The 20,290-nt window shown below is 42.2% G+C and overlaps 1 protein-coding gene across 1 annotated transcript in view; it reads right to left on the bottom strand.

Moving 5' to 3' along the window:
* Positions 1-20,019, bottom strand: part of FHIP1A (FHF complex subunit HOOK interacting protein 1A) — a 52,814-nt gene extending 32,795 nt beyond the window's left edge. The window contains exons 1-4 of the mRNA XM_065405548.1: positions 19,915-20,019; positions 17,523-18,149; positions 9,346-9,501; positions 6,386-6,472 (exon numbers count right to left, since the gene is read on the bottom strand). Coding sequence (XP_065261620.1) covers positions 6,386-6,472; positions 9,346-9,501; positions 17,523-18,149; positions 19,915-20,019 — 975 coding nt within the window. The remainder of the gene's footprint in view (positions 1-6,385; positions 6,473-9,345; positions 9,502-17,522; positions 18,150-19,914) is intronic.
* Between the last annotated feature and the right edge of the window lie 271 nt (positions 20,020-20,290).

Below are 20,290 nucleotides of genomic sequence, written 5' to 3'. Positions count from 1 at the left end.
ATCCTCTTGTCCTCCTTGCAGTTCAATCCCCTTCCCCACCCTACAAGAGAAGACATACCCTATAACTCTCTCCCCTTTGTAGCATGTGTCTTCTTGGTGGAGGAAAACCAGGCTCTTTTTGTAAAATGGGGGAGGGCCACTAGGTAGAGTCACTTCAGGATAATATGAACTGGGTAGAAAGAAGTTGATGACCCAACTTGCTCTGCCCCATTTACACACCTATAATACAGCAGTAGGAGTATAATAGACCTGATGTGGCTGGTGTCAGCTCCAGGAGGCTCTGGAACAGAGAGGGAAGCCTTTTAGAGAGTGTAGCAGGGCTTTGGAGAGCCATGGAATAGACAAGAAAACTGAATTTCCTATATTTAATATGTACATCCACAGTTAAGAAATAAGATGTATAAACCTTCATGCTCCAGGGCATAAGCCAACCACCAACTTGCTGAGGTTAGGAAGAAAGATGGTTTAACCATCATTGCACCTTTCTGTAACAGGATACTGGACCCAGGAGTGAAAGTAAAATTTCTCTCTTACCGGTACGGTTAGGGGCTTCCAAAACCCTTTCACCCCTGGAAGGGGCAGGGCCTCGGGCAAAAGGGGCGGGGGGGGGGGGTCAGCGTCCCCCAGCCAGCCCATCCGCACTGCCTGGTCCGCGCTGCCCAGGGCTCCAGTGGTGATTTAAAGGGCCGGCCCTGGGGCAGCTGCTCCTTTTGCCCCCCTCCCCCCCGCATCAGCAGCCCTGCAGCTAGGAACCTGGCAGGGCCGCCGATGCGGGGTGCAAAAGGGGCAGCGACGTTAAAGCGCTGCTGCGGCAGTGCTTTAAAGTCAGCTGTATGGGCTGGTACCGGAGGCCACTTTTTACCAGTACGCCGTACCGGCCCGTACTGCCTTACTTTCACCCGACTGGACCAGATGGAACACTAGTCTGAACTGAAATGACTGTTTCAATGTTCTTTCCTTCCAAAGCAGAGCCGTTAGTTAGGCCATTGTTTGGATTATGTATTGAACTAAAGCCATGGGAACAGGTTTGGATCCAGAGCTCAGATCTGAGGTCCACCCACAAAAACGTTTGGAGATGGATGGGTTTTGGGGATGGATGAATTTTGGATTCTAGTTTTTGCCCTGCTCCTAGGTTTTGAGTTAACAACTGCAATGGGCAGAAGGCTTATGTAGATGTATTGAAAGCAGTTATTCCATGGCTTTGGGTAATAGAATACTTAAAATCCACAAATAAAAACTAAATAAACTGCCCAACCAGAATGGTCTAGACTAGAAAAATTCATCCATAGTAATAAACACACCAACCATCTCTCCCTCACATTTAACCCTCCACAGACCTACCTAACTAGGCTTATCAATTTGGTATTTGAGCTCTCAAAAGGGGGAGGGGGGGGGGAAGAGAGGAGGGGAGGAATAGCAGCAGCAAGCTTTGCAGTATTGAGCCAGAAATGTCCAAAAAGATCAGATATTTATCTGGACATTTAAGCCTTTGGATCCCAGATATATTTTAGCATCCCCAAATAACTTCAATTACTTTAGAAATTAGGAAGCCCACAGCACTGTGTATAATGGAAGAGGAATCTATTTTCTGATTTAAGTAAGGATTTGGCTCAGGAATTTCTCTCATTTTGCCCTTTCTTTATTAAAAAAGAAGTCTCCAGGTGGATGAGTGAGATAACTTGAAAAATCATCATCAACTCAGCACTAACTTTTTGGGTGGCAATTAGAAATGGTTTCTATATATGAAGGAGTTGTTCCAGCACAGTGAAAAATCTTCCTTATCTACTCAGCCAGGAGGTGTCGGTCCCAGAAGCAAGGGTTTAAAATAGTAACCTATTATGGAGTTTTTCTGGGTTTTATGAAGACCTCAGATGTAACTGCATTTGCTCGTTACCTCCTTCTAAGGGGTTTGTCTCAGTTGCATCTGAGCCTTTCTTCAGATCCACTAGACAGTGCAGTCTGTCCTCCATTAAATATGTTTAGGCGAAATAGTGCATTAAGTTGTTAATTTTGAAGATGAAAATTGAAAAGAAGTTTTGGTAGCCAGCAAAGGTATGTTATTGGAAGAACAATGGACTTGCTGAATCTGAAGAAGGTTCATTAATGACTAAGGCTTGGAGCTCAAATACTCTCCTAACAGCCAAATTGACTTTTGTTTTCAAAAGAAACCTGAATTCAATTGACTTCAGAGGTGTATAAGCCTTAAGTACCACTGACAGATCCCATAAAAAGGAAACGTTAGCAGCAGTTTCACTGATGTGGAGATCTGATTTCTTTAAGTAACATTTACATGGTGATAGCCAGCCCAATTTCTCGTTAACTGGTTTAATGACAGATATTGACAGTTTTTAGCTTTTTAAATACTAATGCCCAACTAATCTCAAATACTTCATAGCCAGGGCCAGATTAGACTAATCTCGGGGCTAAATTCTGCTCTCAATTAAAACGAGTAAACTCAGAACAACTCCCAAGACATTGATAAAATTATTCTGGATTGACAAAAGAGTAACTGTAAAAAGAATTTGGCTCTTAGTGACTGGATAACCCAATTTAGAATCTTTTTCTCTACTTTCAATACAGTAGAACCTCAGAGTTACGGACACGTTGGGAATAGTGGTTGTCCGTAACTCTGAAGAAGAGGTTACGGAGCTCAGCCACATGGGGGATTGGGGCTGCAGCCATGGTGGGTGGGGAGGGGCCAGGGCTCCACTCCCTGCTTCAGTGGGGGGGGGAGTAAGAGGGGGGCCTTGGGGCTTTAGCTATGGGGGGAGTGCTGGGGCTGAAATTGACACTCTCCTTGTAGCTAGTGCCCCAAGACCCAGCACCCCCATGGGGCTGAAGGTGGGAATAGATCTGCGGGGCTGAAGCCCTGAGCCCTGGCACCATAGGCACCAACTCCATGGGTGCTCCAGGACTGGAGTACCCACGGGGGGGAAAAAAGTGGGTGCTTAGCACCCACTGGCAGTCAGCTACCCGCTCCCCCACAGCACCTGCTGCCCACCGGTGGCCCGGCCGATCAACTCCTCCTGTAGGAGTAGGATTTTATATTTGTATTAGAGGTTATAATGATTGACGGTTATAATAATGTAGTATGTATTAAATGTATTAATGTATGATTTGATCATCCTGCCAGCCATCCTTTTTGAATAGCAGAAAGGAATGACCCTTTGGGACATTGGTAGAAACGCATCTGACAGATTGCCAGTGTCTGTACTGATGTTAAGGCAGGAACAGACCAAAACAGTCCTTATGGCTGATTATGGTCACCCTCTGTTTTAGGGTAAGTTATGTTTACTATGGGGTCTTGTTTCCTATATGCATTACAAATTAGGCCTTTTAGTTAAATATACAATTCTTTGTTTTAAGGTTTAGTAAGTAAGAGACAGGATTTTGTATTGTGTCTATGTTAATAAGATTAGAGGCATGTTGAAGGCCCGTGCCCCAATGTGAACTGTTTTGGTCACAAGATTTAGTAAGGTTTAATTTACAATGTCTTTTTTGCTCAACATAAAACACTGCTGTTTGTATACCTTTGTAAAAGCCTGTTTGTGTGAATGAAGAGTGTATGCATCAGGAAAAGATAAGGTGTGAAGGCCATTTTAAAGTCAGATGGTCAAGGAAGGAGGAGTAAAGAGATTTAACGACACCAGAGAACCATCAACCGCATCCATAACTGAGGAAGGGCAGATTGACGACCCTGTGGTGGAGGCTGGCACCTCTAAAGACAAGATAATTGATCAAATCGAAACCAGGACAGGATGACCCTCTTGGAGGTGCTTTTGAGTGTGAACATCAAAAGACAACACCAATTAAGGCGTAACCGGTCATAAATGACACAGCAAAATCCATAGACTTCAACAGAGAAAAGGGACTATAAGAACATGGTGCTTTGCCATGGAACTTTGGGTTCATCTTGCCACAACTCCAGGAGCATCGGATCGCGACCAACAGAGCCCGGCTCCCCTCTGTGACCAATCTGGCTGGCCACTAGATTGATCCAGGCCCTGGACTGGTAACTATAAACATCGACTGGCGAGACTGTGTGTGTGTGTGTGTGTGTGTGTGTGTGTGTGTGTGTGTGTGTGTGTGTGTGTGTGTGTGTGTGTGTGTGTGTGTGTGTGTGAGTGAGACAAAGAAGCATATGCTAACTGCTATATTCTCAATAAATGCGGCGTGTTGCCTTTTTCTCCTATAAAAAGATCTCATGTGCTTTTTATAAGCGTAACATTCCCCCTCCCTCCCAGTGCCCGCTGCGATCAGCTGTTCCCTGGTGTGCAGGAGGCACTGGGGGGGGGGGGGGGAGAGAAGGAGTGGGGATGGGGCATTCTACGGGGAGGGGGGCAGAACTGGGCGGGAAGAGGCGGGGCAGGGTTGAGGGCTTGGGGGAAGGGGTACAGTGGGGGTGGGGGCCTGGGCCAGAGCAGAGGTTGAGCACCCCCGAAGCAAGGAGGAAGCCATTGCCTGTGACTGGCACCCACCCCCTACCCCCATGGAAACTGTGAGCGGAGCTGCGGGCTGAAGCCCTGCTCCCCATTGCTCCTCCCGCACCTAAAGCCCTGAGCCCCAGTGCTCCCAAGGGTAAAATGCCCGGAGCCCTGACTCCACCCCCCCCACCCTGCAACTGCAGCCCCAAACCTGCCTCCCTCTCCCCTTCCAGTGGCTGAAGCCCTAAGCCTCTGGGATTTAGCCCCAAGGCAGTACAGTGTTTGCTTTTTTTTTCTGGTCTGCACTGTTGCCAGCTTGAAGACTTCCAGTTCCACAGGGTGTCTGGTTGACCAGTAAATCCATAATTCTGATTTAATCTGGTAGAAGGTTTCACTTGTTGCACACAAGCAGATTATTTGCCATTCAGATTCCAGTTTTTATAACAATTTAATATCAATTAAATGTTGTGTGTTTGGTAGGTGGATTTTTGAAAAAAATCCGATTTTGAGTCTTGCATATTTTCATTGCAAAACAGAAATTCTTCAGAACTGCCCAATCTGTAGATTGAAATATTGTCCAGTTTAGTCTAACTTTTGTAAATGTATAGTAATTTATAGTATTTTGCTGTAATTGAGCAAAAAAAGAAAATTTACCCAAATCACTAAATTTTACAAGAAAAATCTATAAGACTTCACTAGCAAAAATGGAAACTATTTTCACCTTTTTGTAAGAAGCCAGAATTGTATGCTTTGCTCAATAAATGAAATTTCACATATAACTCTCTACTATAAGCAGAGACCACTATTAGAATACTTTCCTGCTCCTGTGTAGTTTCTTTGGAGCTGTTGACATGGAACGTAAAGAAGTTTAAACTTTCATCCAGAAAAGATATAAATGACCAAAAATAATTGAAACTGGTGTGATTATATGATGTTATTTTGACAAATATATTATGCAGAATTTTGCATAATTTTAAAATATTGTGTGCAGAATTTTTAATTTTTTGGCGCATAATTCCCCCAGGAGTAGCTAATAGCAAGCACTGTTTGGTCTCAAGCGCATGGAGTACTGTACCCACAGTGCAATACTCATAGGGACCAGCACTTGAAGGAGAATCACCATTTCTTCTCCAAACATGGGTACAGTACTCAGCACTTCTATAGAAGCAGTAGGACAATATATAATATAAACCTTGCTTTAGAAAGCTGGAAACAGGTTAGAAGCTCCTGCTTCAGCTCTTTAACTAAGAGCAGCACGAAGCTGAAGAGCAAGAAGTAGACAGACAGTACAGCAGTAAGGCTAATGACACTTCAACTGAACCACCATGATGCATAAATTTCTTAACAGAGTCATAGCTGCCAAATTTTGTGCATCACCATATGTAATAGTTTTTTATTACTGAAAAAAGTCAGTCTTCCTACCATGGTTTCCTCACGCAGTGGGAGCAGGCACCCTACCATTAACATCACCAACATGCTGGTACTAATAGGATTAATATGGATTTAACATTAAGGTCACGTCAAACAAACAAGACTTAGTTTTTATATTTCAAACTTGTTCATTCTTGTATTGACATAACATCCCACAACCAACCTACTTCATAATCACGTGTAAGACCTGAGCTGGCAACCAACTTGGGGCTTATTTCCCAGATAGGTGGAGGATGCCGACCACAAATAGATGTGCTACAGTCACGTCTCTAACAGAATAAAGCAGTACATACTCCTTTACTGAAAGAAGATCTCCTGCCATCACAGAGAGATGCCTCCATCCTCGTTAATGATCAAATGCCATAAACGGTAAATGGAGAGTATGGGAAGGGGACAGGGTAAAGTCGGCCTAAACACATGCAATTAGATTATATGGAATTTCACCACCACCACCTAATAATATCCCATTGGCTATTAGTGTTGCCTTTGTCTACTATAAATTTACATGTATGCACACACAAATCACTGACCTTATGGAGTGCAGGAGCCATTACTGGCACCAAAAACCCATCGTAAATGTAGTTCACAAGCTGGTTACGAATCAAGGGATGTGCCACCTAAAAAAGAAATCTCGTGTCATGATAAATTGCATCTCTGAACCATCATATTTGTTCTTAAAGCAATAGTTCTCTGCAAAGATTCTTAAAATAAGATAAAACACAGAATATCTTTAATCACTGTCAAAAACCTCTGCCCATTTCAACAATACCTTGATTTTGTTCTTTTGAACAGTTTTTGTTTTGGGTATTAAAAGGTTTCCCCTCTGCGATTAAATACACAAAGTACATTTGAGTAACAACAAGAATGATACAGCCAATGATACAGAGACAGGGCTTTTCCCATATATTTCAATCTCCCTGCCTGCTGACAAGGATGAATGGACGGACAGTGTGATGCACATGCCCATGAACCAAAATAGAACTGGCAGGTCTAATTTTAGCCCTACCAGCCCTGACAGGGTCACTAAGGTGGACATACCATCATTAACCTGTAATACTACAATAAAAAAGCAGAATGGCAGTTTTTATATATTTCAAGAGTACACTATATTGGGAGCATTCTCACTCCACTGGTCAAACACACAATCTTTTTTCCCTTCTGAAAGTGCATTACTCACGCAATAGACTGGTTAAGCACTTAAAGATAAGTTACTTGTCATTTGTAATAAAAACCGTGTAGTAAAACATGACAAACTATTGCTTATTTTTACAATGTGGAGTTAAAATTTTTGTTTTCAAAAGAGCAAAACAGTTACGACACATTATGAACTAATACTTTCTAAAAATAAATTTGGTATTCTAGGAGCACAGAAGTGTATTAGAAACCAAGTATTTAAAAAAAATATATATTTTAAGTACGCTACACATGTATCTGAGTATATGCATATATTTCACACTTACAAAGAGACCCACCCACCCACTCCTCAGAATGTCCCAGCCCTTACTTGTCCATGAATACAGTCCTCTTATGCCTCTGCTCAGCCCTCCTCAGATTTGACACTCCGGCTGTGGAGGGGAGAACAGGGGATACTACCCCAATAAAACTCCCCTCTTCAACCCAGTGGATGGGGAGAAAGGGAGGGAGTCAGAGAAGGGCTGGAGTCCTGGCTCCACCCTCCCTGTTTATTCACTGGTATGAGTAGCTGTCCAAGCACAGAATAAACCACTCCATGAAAAGCAGCGATATATTCCCCTCACCAAAGCGACCAAGGTGAATCTGTGGCTGAGGGTATGTCTACACTGTGTTTTAAAACCTATAGCAAAGAGTCAAGCACTTGCGTCTACAGACTCAGTCTCACACTAAAGCGCTAAAAACAGCCGTTTAGATCTTCAGGCTGGAGCTTGGACTATGAAACCTAGCACATGGGCTTCAGCGCTTGAGCTACGGGCTGTTTTTAGCACTGTAGCATGAGAGTCTGTAGACCCAGGCTCTGAGACTTGCTGCCACAGGTTTTAAAATGCAGTGCAGACATACCCTGAGTCACAATTAGTTCTCTGGTGTGCTCCTGTGGTGGTCCAGCTATGCTCTGCCTCATACCGAGGTTAGATTGTAAAGTTACAATCTAGCAGCACATAAAAAATAGAATTCATTCAATGTCTCTCCCCCCACCCCCTTACAGAAACATTTTTTAAAATATCTGGTTGTTTGGATTTATTTTTAAACTGATTTAAAATAATTTCACTTTTTCTTTACTATCTATAACAGCCTTCACTCTAATGAAAAAAGGTAGTATCAAATGTCACTGGCTAAGATTGTAACCTCTCTTGGAACAGGGTAGACAGAAATGAGTACGGTCACCATTTCACTTTTCAACACGTACGCATTAGAAGGCTGATTATATTGCAGCTTCAGGGAAGAAAACAACTATTAATTCTATTTATGACATGAAAGTTTTTTTTAAAATGAGAAAGCTTCATCTGTGTTACACAAATATAGTCAGTTGTTTCACTATATTTTGCATACAAACCTTTATAGAAATTACTGTTTAATTCACAGTAAAATATGACAACTTCACTAATGTTATTGAGCATTTCTTTATACAGAAAACAAATCCACAGATGCAGCAAAATTTATATTGTCTTTTCATAAAACACTTGCTGTAGAAAAACTGTAGCCTAAAAATATATATAAAACTGGATTTTTATCTTTAGACTGGAGATGAAAAATAACCAGGAATCAAAAGGGGGGGGGGGGGAAATCTAATCAAGAAATCAAGAACAGAGAGTGTGTTCTAAACAGACCAATTTTGAAGGGAATTTAATTTGTGTTGATAAGAAGATGCTTAACTCCTGCTAAATTCAACTAGGGTAACAACATTCTTTATATAGTACACATCATTAGGGAAAATAAGTGTTTTTGTTTGTAGACTTTTATGAGAACCTAGATGTAAAGATGTGATATTCTTCTCTATTCAAATAGATAAAATTACCTTTTTCCTCAAATAAAGACATTTGATTTCTTTTAATATCAGTGTGGGTATTTAAAATGCAATCAACAATCTTTAATTGGGAGACTAGTCTTAATTCTTTTCCTACTCAATGTAATAACTCCCAAAATCTGCATATTCACATTTTATTAATTAGAAACATTTGCTACTTGAAAGCCAGCCGTGTAGATTAATCTTTATAGTCATACTGCACAGTAACAGCTTTGAACACTTTTTTTTCATACATTCATATATTCCAAGGCCAGAAGGAATCGTTGTGATCATCTAGTCTGACCTCCTGTATAACACAGGCCATAGGACTTCCCCAAAATAACTCCTAGAGCAGATCTTTCATTCATTCATTTAAACAAAGATGTTAAACTAAACTAAACAAAGATTAGTTCTATACACTACTGTCCACCAAATAAGCACATCCTGTAAAAGGCTTTTGACTATATAGTTTAACTGCTGCTACAAAGAAGAAGTCTGAGTCAGATCCAGTACCTGTATTACTGCATTGCAAAACTCTAGGGAATTCATGAACTGAACAAGAGCTGGGGACAGGAGCCAGTCATCTTTCAGCAGACAGTGCCATTCTCCATTTTCTTCCAACTTTGTAGGCAAAGATGAATAGAGGCCACTCAGTCCTGTTGCCAGTACCTGTATTCAGAAACAATGAAAAGGAAACAGCCCTTTATCCAACTGTTCAGTTAAACAATGTTCCAACATAACATTAAAACATTTTTCTTACTAGTTTCAGTAACACTTAGAAGGATGACAGAAAAGGGGGGAAATGAATGTTAAAGTGATGCTGCAGAAAATCATCAGTTTTTAAAATTCATTTCATCTGAAATTCCTCTCCTTGTAATAGCTGCCACTTAGGAAAAACTGCCCAAGACAAAGGCCACCTAATGATTGTAATCTGTTTTAACTGGCAAACGACGATTGTTTTCTTTATGCTCAGAAGATCATTTTACATCTGTTCCTTCCTGCTTTCACCTTTCTCCAGTCTAGTACCAGTCTCTACATGTTCTCTACCATCTGGTGAAACATCAGAGAAACACCAGTCACTGTCTTCAGAACTCCATAACTATGAATATCGAGGGAATCATTGAGGGCTGCCATTTTATGGTTATTGGTGACTGGACAGAGCAGTTCCATTATGAATGATAGGAAGTAGGATCATCCCATCAGCAACAAGCACAACTTCATTCAGGCATCACACATCTGGGGCCTTTTGTTCCTAGGCTTTGGAACTCAAGGTGCCAGATATAGTAAGGGAAATGGTCACTCTTAATAGTTATAGGTTCTGTTTACCACTGGGGAGAGGCGGAGGAGGGGAAAAGACTCTTGGGAGAAATTATGGGCATTGTTGCTAATGTTAATGAGTAAAGATACTTTACATATAGAAGATGCTGTGCAAGTATAACACTTTAGTTTTAGGACCATGAATATAAAATATACCATTACAAAGTTGTTATAGTGTTACTGTATTTTCTTAAAGATATGAGCAGTTTCAAGTCACAGATTTTATAAGAAGTTACCAAACCACAATGTTCTCAGGCATTATCTTGTCCACAGCTCCACCTTTCCTTCTCTCTCATGATTTTGTACAGTTTCTATGCTACTTTTTAAAATGAGCCTCACTTTAATGTGGTTATTAGGACCAAAGCACAAGGGGATCTTTTCAGCTTTCACGCAGCAGATTCTTGGAAGAATATCCCTACTCTCCACAAACACCCACTTGACCCCTATAACGTGAGAGGGTCAGAGCCCTGCTCCAAAGCAAGCAGATTTATCTATTACAAAATAAATGCTTGTCACAGTAGAGAACAGAGACCCAAAAGTTAATTTTATGGGGATTCCAGTCCTGAGGGTGCATTAATTAAATCTATTACAATTGGTAGCTCACCCTACAGGGCAAAGGTAGTATCCCTGAATGCTCTCCATTCCTTTAATCACCCTAACTTTGAAGATAGATTTCTGTAGACAGGCATAATTAAGCCAGATATAAAAATACTGTGGGAAAAGTAATGCTTAGATATGCTGAGCTGCACTGTTTCTTTTCTTTTTAAGTCAGGATGTAGACTAAGAACTAAGAAGCTGGAGTACAAGTAGTTATAGCAACCGCTCAAGTTATTTTTATGATCACATTCTTCAGTACCAGGATGATTTAAAAACAAGTTAAAAAGGGGGGGAGGCTAAAAGGGACAGCTTGACCAGAGCCCCCATTTGACAGAGCCCCCAAAATGACAGAGTGGCCAAACATGAGCAAGTGGCATTGTGAACTGGTTTAGGTAGAGGCAATTGATAGTCCACCTGCCATTGACAGTCCAGTGAGCAAATTGCCTGCCTCAGATCCCACCACTGCTGCCACTGGAAATGTCGCACCAGGCCCAAGAGAATCTACCAGGCCGAGAGTCTGGAGGTAGGAGCAGGGTCAGGGATGCCACTCCCACTGGTAGCGGGGCCAGAAGACAGGGAAATTTGAAAGCAGGAGCACACCCCTGCCAGCCACACACAGGGCAGAGCCCCCTTATCACCACAGGAAGAGCAGTGACCCCACAGGCCTGGGCTCCCTCTAACTCCCCAAGACTTCTCACTTCTTCTTAAACTCTTTCAACTCCATGGTAATTCTTTTGGAGGCGGGAGGAGCGGAGCTCAGTTTCAGATATTGCCTCGGGCACCTGAAAAAATCTCTGAAGCCCTTGTGGCAAGTGCGACTCTGCAGCCTTCTAACGGACAGGGTTAGTTTTAGGTGTTTATGTTCTGCCTCTCCTCCAGAAGGTCACTGCACAAGGCTTAAATACTATGCATTCAGGAATACAGAAAATTTTATTTATTTAGCCTTTGATACTTAGGGCACATCTATACAACAAAAACCAAACAAAAAAATCCTGCGGCATCAAGTCTCAGAGCCCAGGTCAACTGACTCAGGTTCATGCTACAGGGCTAAAAATATCAGTATAGGCTGTCCTGTTCAGGATGAAGCCCAGGCTCTGGGACCTTCCCTCATCGCTGGGTCTCAGAGCCTGGGCTCCAGTCAAACCCTGAATATCTACACTGCTATTTTTAGCCCTGTAGCATGAGCCCGAGTCAACTGATCTGGGATCTGAAACTCTCTGCCTCCCTCCACCCCACCCCATTTAAAAAAAAAAATAATAATAAGTGTAGTGTATACTAAGTGATCACAGGTTCAGATTCTGGATAAGAAAATGAGAAGAAATTGATAAGAAAACTACTTTGCATTGTTCATACCATAATATAGTTTGGGGGGAAGGACATTGTTATTTCTAAGAAGAATTTCATGAGAGGTGTGTTTTTGTTTTGTTTTTTCCAGCGGAGAGAGGGAAGTGAAGGAAGGCAGGAGATGGGGCAGATTAGAAAGGAATTAATTGGCCTGTAAAATTACTTCTGCATAGGATAAATGCCTTATATTCACATATCAGAATTACAAACAGCTCTGGGCAGGGGAAAAAAAATCTTCATTAGATGATTTGCGTTACTTGTGTATTGCACTGGATTTGGTTTTAGATCTGCCATTTATTCAGCCATCCATCCACCTTATTCATAAATCCATATTTAGGCCCCTAAATAGAAGTGGCTTGGTTCTGAGGTGCTGAGTACTATCCACAGTTCTCATGGAGAGACAAATTCACTTCCTGGAACTAGATGAAACTGACTTTCAACTTCATGCCTCACTACACACGAAAAAGGAGTGATAAACTCACAACCACCCCAAACAACTCACCATGGAATTACTTAAATAAGGTTCTCAAAAGCAGAATCTATGTTGGGAGCAGTTTCAGCAGTTTATTTAGCCAAAACAGTCTGAGGATTTTTACCATGTGGCTAAGGTCTAAACATAGCTATTGCTAGAAATTAATAGCTACGTGTACAAGCTTGGCACTAATTAATTAAAAAAAAATAAAATGATGAATGTCAAATATTAAAAGCAAGAACTTCTTAATTTCTGTAACAGGGCACATAAAATAAAGGTACTTTTGGGGGGTTATTTCATGGATTTTTGTATTGTTTTTTCTATTTTGGATCAGTAGAGACAGAACCACAAATGCTAAGATCATAGAAAAACAGATGTAGAAAGAGACAAAGGAAGTCTTCCTTACATCTCCCCTTTCCCTTCACTCCAACAATGCTGCCAGTGCCAACACACTATCTGTCTGTTTCTTCCATGCTGTTAACTATGGCTGTAATGCCCTTATGAGGTGGTCCTCAAGGCCACTCTCTATACAACAGTCCCCTCTGATGACTCACATCTTCTGTGATGCCCATAAAACACTGACCGATTATGACAAGGTTGAGAGTTATTTGGGGATAGTCTATATATCTTGTGTGTTCATAGTGGGCCTCCCACAAACTGTGGGCACTCTCAAAGCCAGTACATAATGGATGCATTTGTAACTACTAGCAAATATTCAGTATTTGTGAACTTTTACAACTCAAAACCCTCTAGAAATGTTAATTCTCACTACATCTTGGGAAGTAGGTGGTATGTTCAACTCACAGAGAAGGAAACTGAGGCAAATAAATCAAATTATTCATCTGAAGATATAAAGGAAGTCTATACAAGAGCTGGGAATAAAGCTCAGGAGCTCGTTTCCTAGTCCTATGCTCAGAAGAGTAGACCATGCAATCCATCTCTCTACCCTATAATCTAAGCTTGAACACTTTGTCCAGTGTAGTTTTAAGTGGAGTAAATCAAAGTCGCTTGTGTCACTTCTCTTAGGAAATAGCAGTAAGGAAGCCTTTTAATCTTTCTATTTGTATGTATCCAAGCAGAAGGGAACTGGAGCCAAGTTCTGATCTCAAACTTTTGAGGGTTGTGACCCCCTTACCCTTCTCCATGCCCCCCACCCCACCCCAGAGCCAAGGCCCCAGCTCAAAAGTTTGAGATCAGAACTTGGCTCCAGTTCCCTTCTGCTTGGGTATGGACAGGGATAAGGAGGCCGCAGCTGGGGCCAGGTCTGGGGCCGGAACCGGGGCCGTGGCCAGGGGTCAAGACTGGGGGTGGGAGCGGACCCACAGCCAGGCCCACAGCCAGCAGTGGGGACATGCGGTCAGGTGCTGTTCTTCTCATGGTCTCGCCCCCAGCCTCGGTCCCGGGCCGGGAATGGAGCCATGGCCAACAGCCAAGGCTGGGGGTGGGACCGGGAATGGAGCCGTGCCAAGTCTGGGGATGGGGACAGGCACCAGGATGGGGATGCGGCTGGGGGCAGGGCCCAGATGCACCCTCCCAAACATTCCTCCACAGCCCTCTAGGGGGGCATGCCCCACGGTTTGGGGACCTCTGATCTAGAGTGACACCACTCATGCCTGTGGAGTTGTTCCAGATTTGCAACAGAGCAAAATTTGGCCCTTGATTCTGTTAAGAACAACAACAAAAAAGACACAGTACTGGCAGGCAAATTCCTGCCAGGGGAAACAAGAAGCACAAACCGTAAGATTGCATTAGAGTTTATTACGGAGTTGGACTAGTCTCATTACTGTTCAGAAAATCTGATTCTAACACACTCTGACAATCATTTTAATTAGGAAGGCTTTTTGTCAATCACAGTTCCCCGCTGTTTGTAGGTTAAGATAGTTGGCTTTTATCTTTTTATACTAAAGACTCCCCTCCCACCCCCAAATTAATTGGCAGCTGTAATTATGGAAGTTATTGCATAGATTCAATAATGGTATTTATCTGAAGGACAATTGAAAAACCAAGCACATGTATTCTTTAGTAGTATCTATTTAAATTAGGTCAAACAGAGCCTCTCGGTGCAAGAGACTGATTCATTATTTGCCATGTATGGGTTTGGTGTTCAGAATTGTAAAAGTGAATCATCAGAAGTTAGATAGAAACCTGTTTTTTAGGCTGCTACCAAACTCCTGCTTGGTCTGAGCCCTGTTCCACACTAGCTCCCCAAAGAGGTTGCAGGCTGGAGTTGAAAGGGTTGATCAAAAAAGGGCCATTAGGAAGAACTAGCCTCCAGTGAGCAACTCTGCCATTGGTTGGGGAGGAGGACATCTTGTCCTTGCCCCAACCTGGCTACTCAGGCTAGCTGCTGGATTCAGGATTTGCATCTAAATGTGGGAAAATTCATGTAGAAAGAGAAGGAGATTTTGCTGTCATTTTTTGTTTTTAATCAACAGCCCCAACTCCTGCCCTTGCCTCAGGCAGCTGGCACATGGGGGAGGTGCGAGTGTGATGCCAATGCATTGCCTCTTGCATGTCTGGCACAGGAGACATCTTTCACTGCAGGAGTGCTCAGGCCAAGCAATTACTATGCCCTGCCATGGACTGTTTACTGCTTCTCTGAACTGGAGCAGTTTACATGCGTGATGTTGCCAGCAAGCATGCACTGGGTCAGCAGTGAAAGTGATAGACAACTTGAGATCTAGACACAATCTCCTACCCACATACCCTTCTGGTACTCTGTGGATGGTTGTCTCCATTAGGGGCAGGGAAAGCTGCCACAGTGCAGGATTTATTAGCAGTTAATTGGGGGAGGTGGGGGAAATCACATGGAGAAAGATATTTATAATTGAAATAGTTATTGACACAATGTTTTAAATCAAAATCTGCATTTCTAGCCTCTGACTGATGGCCATAATCTCTGCTTGTGCAGACCGTCCTCTGATTCGGAGCTGGGCAAAGCAGTAATCAAAGAAAAATATCCTGAATAAAAATACTTTGGACTTCTATACACATAAGAACGGCCATACTGGGTCAGACCAAAGGTCCATCTAGCCCTGTATCCTGTTTTCTGACCATGGTCAATGCCAAGTGCCCCAGAGGGAATGAACAGAATAGGTAATCAAGTGACCCATTCCGAGCTTCTGGCAAACAGAGGCTAGGGACACCATTCCTGCCCATCCTGGTAACAGCCATTGATGGACTTATCCTCCATGAATTTATCTAGTTCTTTTTTGAACCCTGTTATAGTCTTGGCCTTCACAACATCCTCTGGCAAAGAGTTCCACAGGTTGACTGTGCATTGTGTGAAGAAATACTTCCTTTTGTTTGTTTTAAACCTGCTGCCTATTAAGAACTAGGGGTCACCAAATGAAATTGTCAGGGCCGGCTCCAGCTTTTTTGCCGCCCCAAGCGGTGAAGAAAAAAAGCCCAATTGAGCGGAGCGATTGAGCTGCCGGCAAAGAGGAAGCGAGGCACTGGACCCACAGCCGAATTGCCGCCGCAGACCTGGACGTGCCGCCCCAACAACGGATGGACTGCCACCCCTTTCTATTGGCCGCCCCAGGCACCTGCTTCCTTTGCTGGTGTCTGGAGCCGGCCCTGGTTCTTGTGTTATGAGAAGGAGTATATAACACTTCCTTATTTACTTTCTCCACACCAGTCATAATTTTATAGACCTCTATCATATCTCCCCTTAGTCGTCTCTTTTCCAAGCTGAATAGTCCCAATCTTATTAATGTCTCCTCATATGGCAGCTATTCCATACCCCTAATCATTTTTGTTGCCCTTTTCTGAACCTTTTCCAATTCCAATATATCTTTTTTGAGATGGGGCAACCACATCTGCACACAGTATTCAAGATGTGGGCATACCATGGATTTATACAGAGGCAATATGGTATTTTCTGTCTTATTATCTATCCCTTTCTTAATGATGCCCAACATTCTGTTTGATTTTTTGACTGCTGCTGCACATTGAGTGGATGTTTTCAGAGAACTATCCACAGTGACTTCAAGATCTCTTTCTTGAGTGGTAACAGCTAATTCAGACCCCATCATTTTATATGTATAGGACATTCAAGAATCAACAAGTGCTTTGTAAATGTATAAAATAAGCCTCAATACTCCTCATACCATTATATTGACATGTTATACATAGGGGATCTGAGGCAAAAAATGTTAACTTGCCCAAGGTCACAGAGCAAGCCTGTGGCAGAGCTGACAAAGCCAAAACAAGTATCTGCTAAATCCCAGTTCTATGCTAACTAGACAAGATTTTCTTTTCCCGTTTAAAACCTGCCTCATCTTTTATTGCCAGACTAAAACACAAACCACATAGAATGTAAATAAGAATTAAATATCAAACCAGAAAAAGGTGATTTTTTTCAGGTGGTCTTATATAGCTCTGTTTTGGCCCTCTTTACCAAATACCATGTGTAGCATCTATAATTTCATCTCAGGCCCCAATTTCTTATTTTACTTGGAGGCAAGCAAAGAAGCAGTCAAACAAGAGAAATCCATTTTTGCACCCTGGTTTAACATTTGCTTAGCAAACAACTATTCTGCTGCGGGAGGGTTGATTGGTTGTCTCTTTAAAGTAATAGGTTTATTATTGTTTAAAATTGTAAAGTTACATTTCTAACAAGTACTAAAGCTGAACATACCTATTGGTTTAAAAGACTCAGAACAGGGACCCCTGCTGCCCAAGTTTGATAAAGGAAGCCTCTGTTCAGCAAGATGGTGGTTAATGGTGAAAACTGTTTCCCTTGCCAGCCACCCCCTTCCCCGCCACTGATAGCATCTGTAATTTCTACAGGACTAGCATGGTTTCCAGCCCTATAGTTTAGAATTATGGAATAAGTAAAATGAATCATCTTTTCTAAAAAGGATAGTGGAAGAAAAAAGCAAAAAAGTGAAAAGTTAGAGAGAAAGTAAATTTATGGTAAAAAAAAAAAAAACAAACACAAAAACCAACAACTTACAGGACAAAAGTAGGTGTTTTCTACTATGTGATTTGCAACAACGTTGTTCTCAGCTGACAGGGACATTATGAAGAGCAGAGCGTCACGAGCCTGCTGACCTACTGTTCCTTCCCGATGGATGAAGGGAATCAAAAGAGAAAAAATGAGGAAGTTGGCAGCTCCCTGGTCCTCGCTGGTGTGGAAAAACAGTTCCAGAATGGAAGGATCTTTGGCTAGGATAGAGCAGAGTTGGTTCAGCAGGACAGCCAGCTCCAACTCCACAGCTGGTGTGGCTGTTCCTGAGCAAGAGCTCAGCAACATCATCAAAGGCTTCAAGATGGGCTTGTGGTGCAGCACAGGCTGATGGGACTGAGTAACCAGCATCTCATACATCTTCAGCTGCTCAATTTTTGTCTCATCGTTGAACTCCCGCCTCAAGCTCCAAAGGAAGAGTTTCTCCATTATGTTCTCTGTGACCACAAACTCAAGGATAGGCCCCATTGCAGCATCTTTTGCTTGCTCCTCAATTAATAAGAAAAGCATATGCTCCACATAATTCTGCACAGTGCTGGCCTCATCTGATGGAATTGCCCCATATTTCGCCTGAGTATTTTTCAAAGGGTCATGCTTCTCTAAGATTTTTACAACCTAAACAAACCAAATGCACATTTATCATCTCAGTGTACATGTTTAAAAATATATAGTTGAATAGAAACAGATCTATGTCTTTTACTTTTCATGCTTTAAACTTTTTGCACGCTGATAAATCAATCTTTAAAACTTCACACTTGTCACACATTCTGGACTAAACTGTGACATCTTTAGTCACACTGACCAGTCCCTTATTGCACAAGTAGCCCCATTGCTGCAAATTTGGAATTTATTAAAGTGTGGATTAGATAGGTTCTACTGTACTTCAAATCTGAGTTATACTATTGTCTTAGGTAAGTTTCTTTCAGTGTCAGCCAAACTCTGTGCAACAGAGGCCTGAAGTCAATGGGCCTACGCAAGGTACTATTCAGTGTGAGCAAGGGTTATCAAAATATTGCCCTCGGTAAGGTATGCAGGATTTGTTAAATGTGGATGTAGTAAAGTCATTAGGAATGGGTGAAAATACCACCACCATCACCCCCACTAATTTCATGGTCAGACTCTGCAAGGCCCTGAGCATTCTATTTTCCCAGTGGTAGAAGGTGCTCAGATAAGACATGATCATGCAAGGTGCTAAGTGAGAACAGAGTGGCCACTGCTTCCTGCACACTCTTGCAGTAATCAACCCAACCTTGAGAAAAAGTAATAAATGCCACTACTCCACCCTGTTCTTTAGGCGAAATCACAATACCACTTCCTCCCCCTTTCTGCCTTCTCTTCCTCCCCAAGAGGAAACAGCAGAGCTGAGGTGGCCTGTTCTCCCACACAAAACAGAGCCGAGGCCACCTCAGTTAGCTCCCTTGACTAGGATGAATACCACAAGATGTTTAAATTAAGAGTTTCTTCACTACAGGATGCCAGTGCAGAGCCTCACTAAAAATGGTCCATTGTTCTCAGGCATCAGAAATTTGCAGATCACTACAGATTCTCCTGTAACACATCAGTCCATGCGACAGAAACGGAGGGTAGTGACAGCTCTCCTAAAATGAGTGTCGCTTAACATCTCAGTGGCACTAAGGCCCAGATCCTCAAAGGTATTTAGGAACCTGACTCCCATTGATTTCAAGCTTCTATTGATTTCAATGAGAGTTAGGTGCCTAAATAACTTTGAGGATCTGAGCTTTAGTGGTCATCACAAGATCAGCCACCAGGTGGCTCTTCAAACCCTACAACAGAGTTTCAGGAATAATAAAGACCCTAGGCCAGCTTCCTTTTCAGCAGCAATACAAACAGCTTTTCGAAAAAGCACCCGGCAGGATAAGAAGCCAGTAATATTGTAAATTACACCATGCAACCTGAAAATATGTAGTCAATTATTAATACCAGAAGAGCTTTTCACCCTTGGATCTAAAAACACTTTACACAAAAGGTGGTTAAGCATTATTCTCCCCATTACACAGATAGGGAAACAAAGGCACAGAGAAGATAAGTGGCCTGTCTAATACCCCAGTGAGTCATTGGGAGATCTGGAAACAGAATCTAGGTCTCCCAATTCCAGTACCAGATCATTAGGCAACATTACCTCTCTTTTTGCTGCAAATCTGAGGTCTAGTTCAGTGTGGATTAGCAAGGTCCTACTGTAATTCAAAAACTGAGTTATAATATTAAACATGTTTCAATGTTAGCCAATAAACTCTGTGAAATACGGGCTTGTATCTGTAAAGTGCAGTGTTACCATACCAGTCTTTGCTTTGAGTGGATTCCTATGAATGCAACCTACTTCAAATCAATACAACTATCAAGTATTACTGAATTATATTACCTGTCCCCAATGCGTTTTAAACACTATCATGCATGTTTCTGGGTCAACTCCCTGCAGGCTCACAGCCTGCCGGTTCTTGCTTCTACTAGTACCGGAGGACATCATAAATTCTCCAAAGGTCAATCCTACTAGGCCATATTCAATTTCTGTTGAAAACGCTGTAGTCAAGTCAATGAGGTGCAAGCATCACCTTAGGATGGACATTTCTTTATGGACTCTGCAGCTCATAGAAATCTGTAAAAATGACAAAACACATCAGATTGTAATGCAGGACAAAGCAGGACTTAGTTAAACACTGACATACATTTCCTTGAGACTTCCGTCTGAGTAGAATGCTTTGTAAGCAAATTGCATAGAGCTAGATTAATGTACCTTT

The sequence above is a fragment of the Emys orbicularis genome, chromosome 5 (genome assembly GCF_028017835.1).
Source record: "Emys orbicularis isolate rEmyOrb1 chromosome 5, rEmyOrb1.hap1, whole genome shotgun sequence".
NCBI classification, from domain to species: Eukaryota; Metazoa; Chordata; order Testudines; family Emydidae; genus Emys; species Emys orbicularis.
Note: the sequence above shows the minus strand (reverse complement) of the source record. Positions and strands in the feature narration are given on the sequence as shown.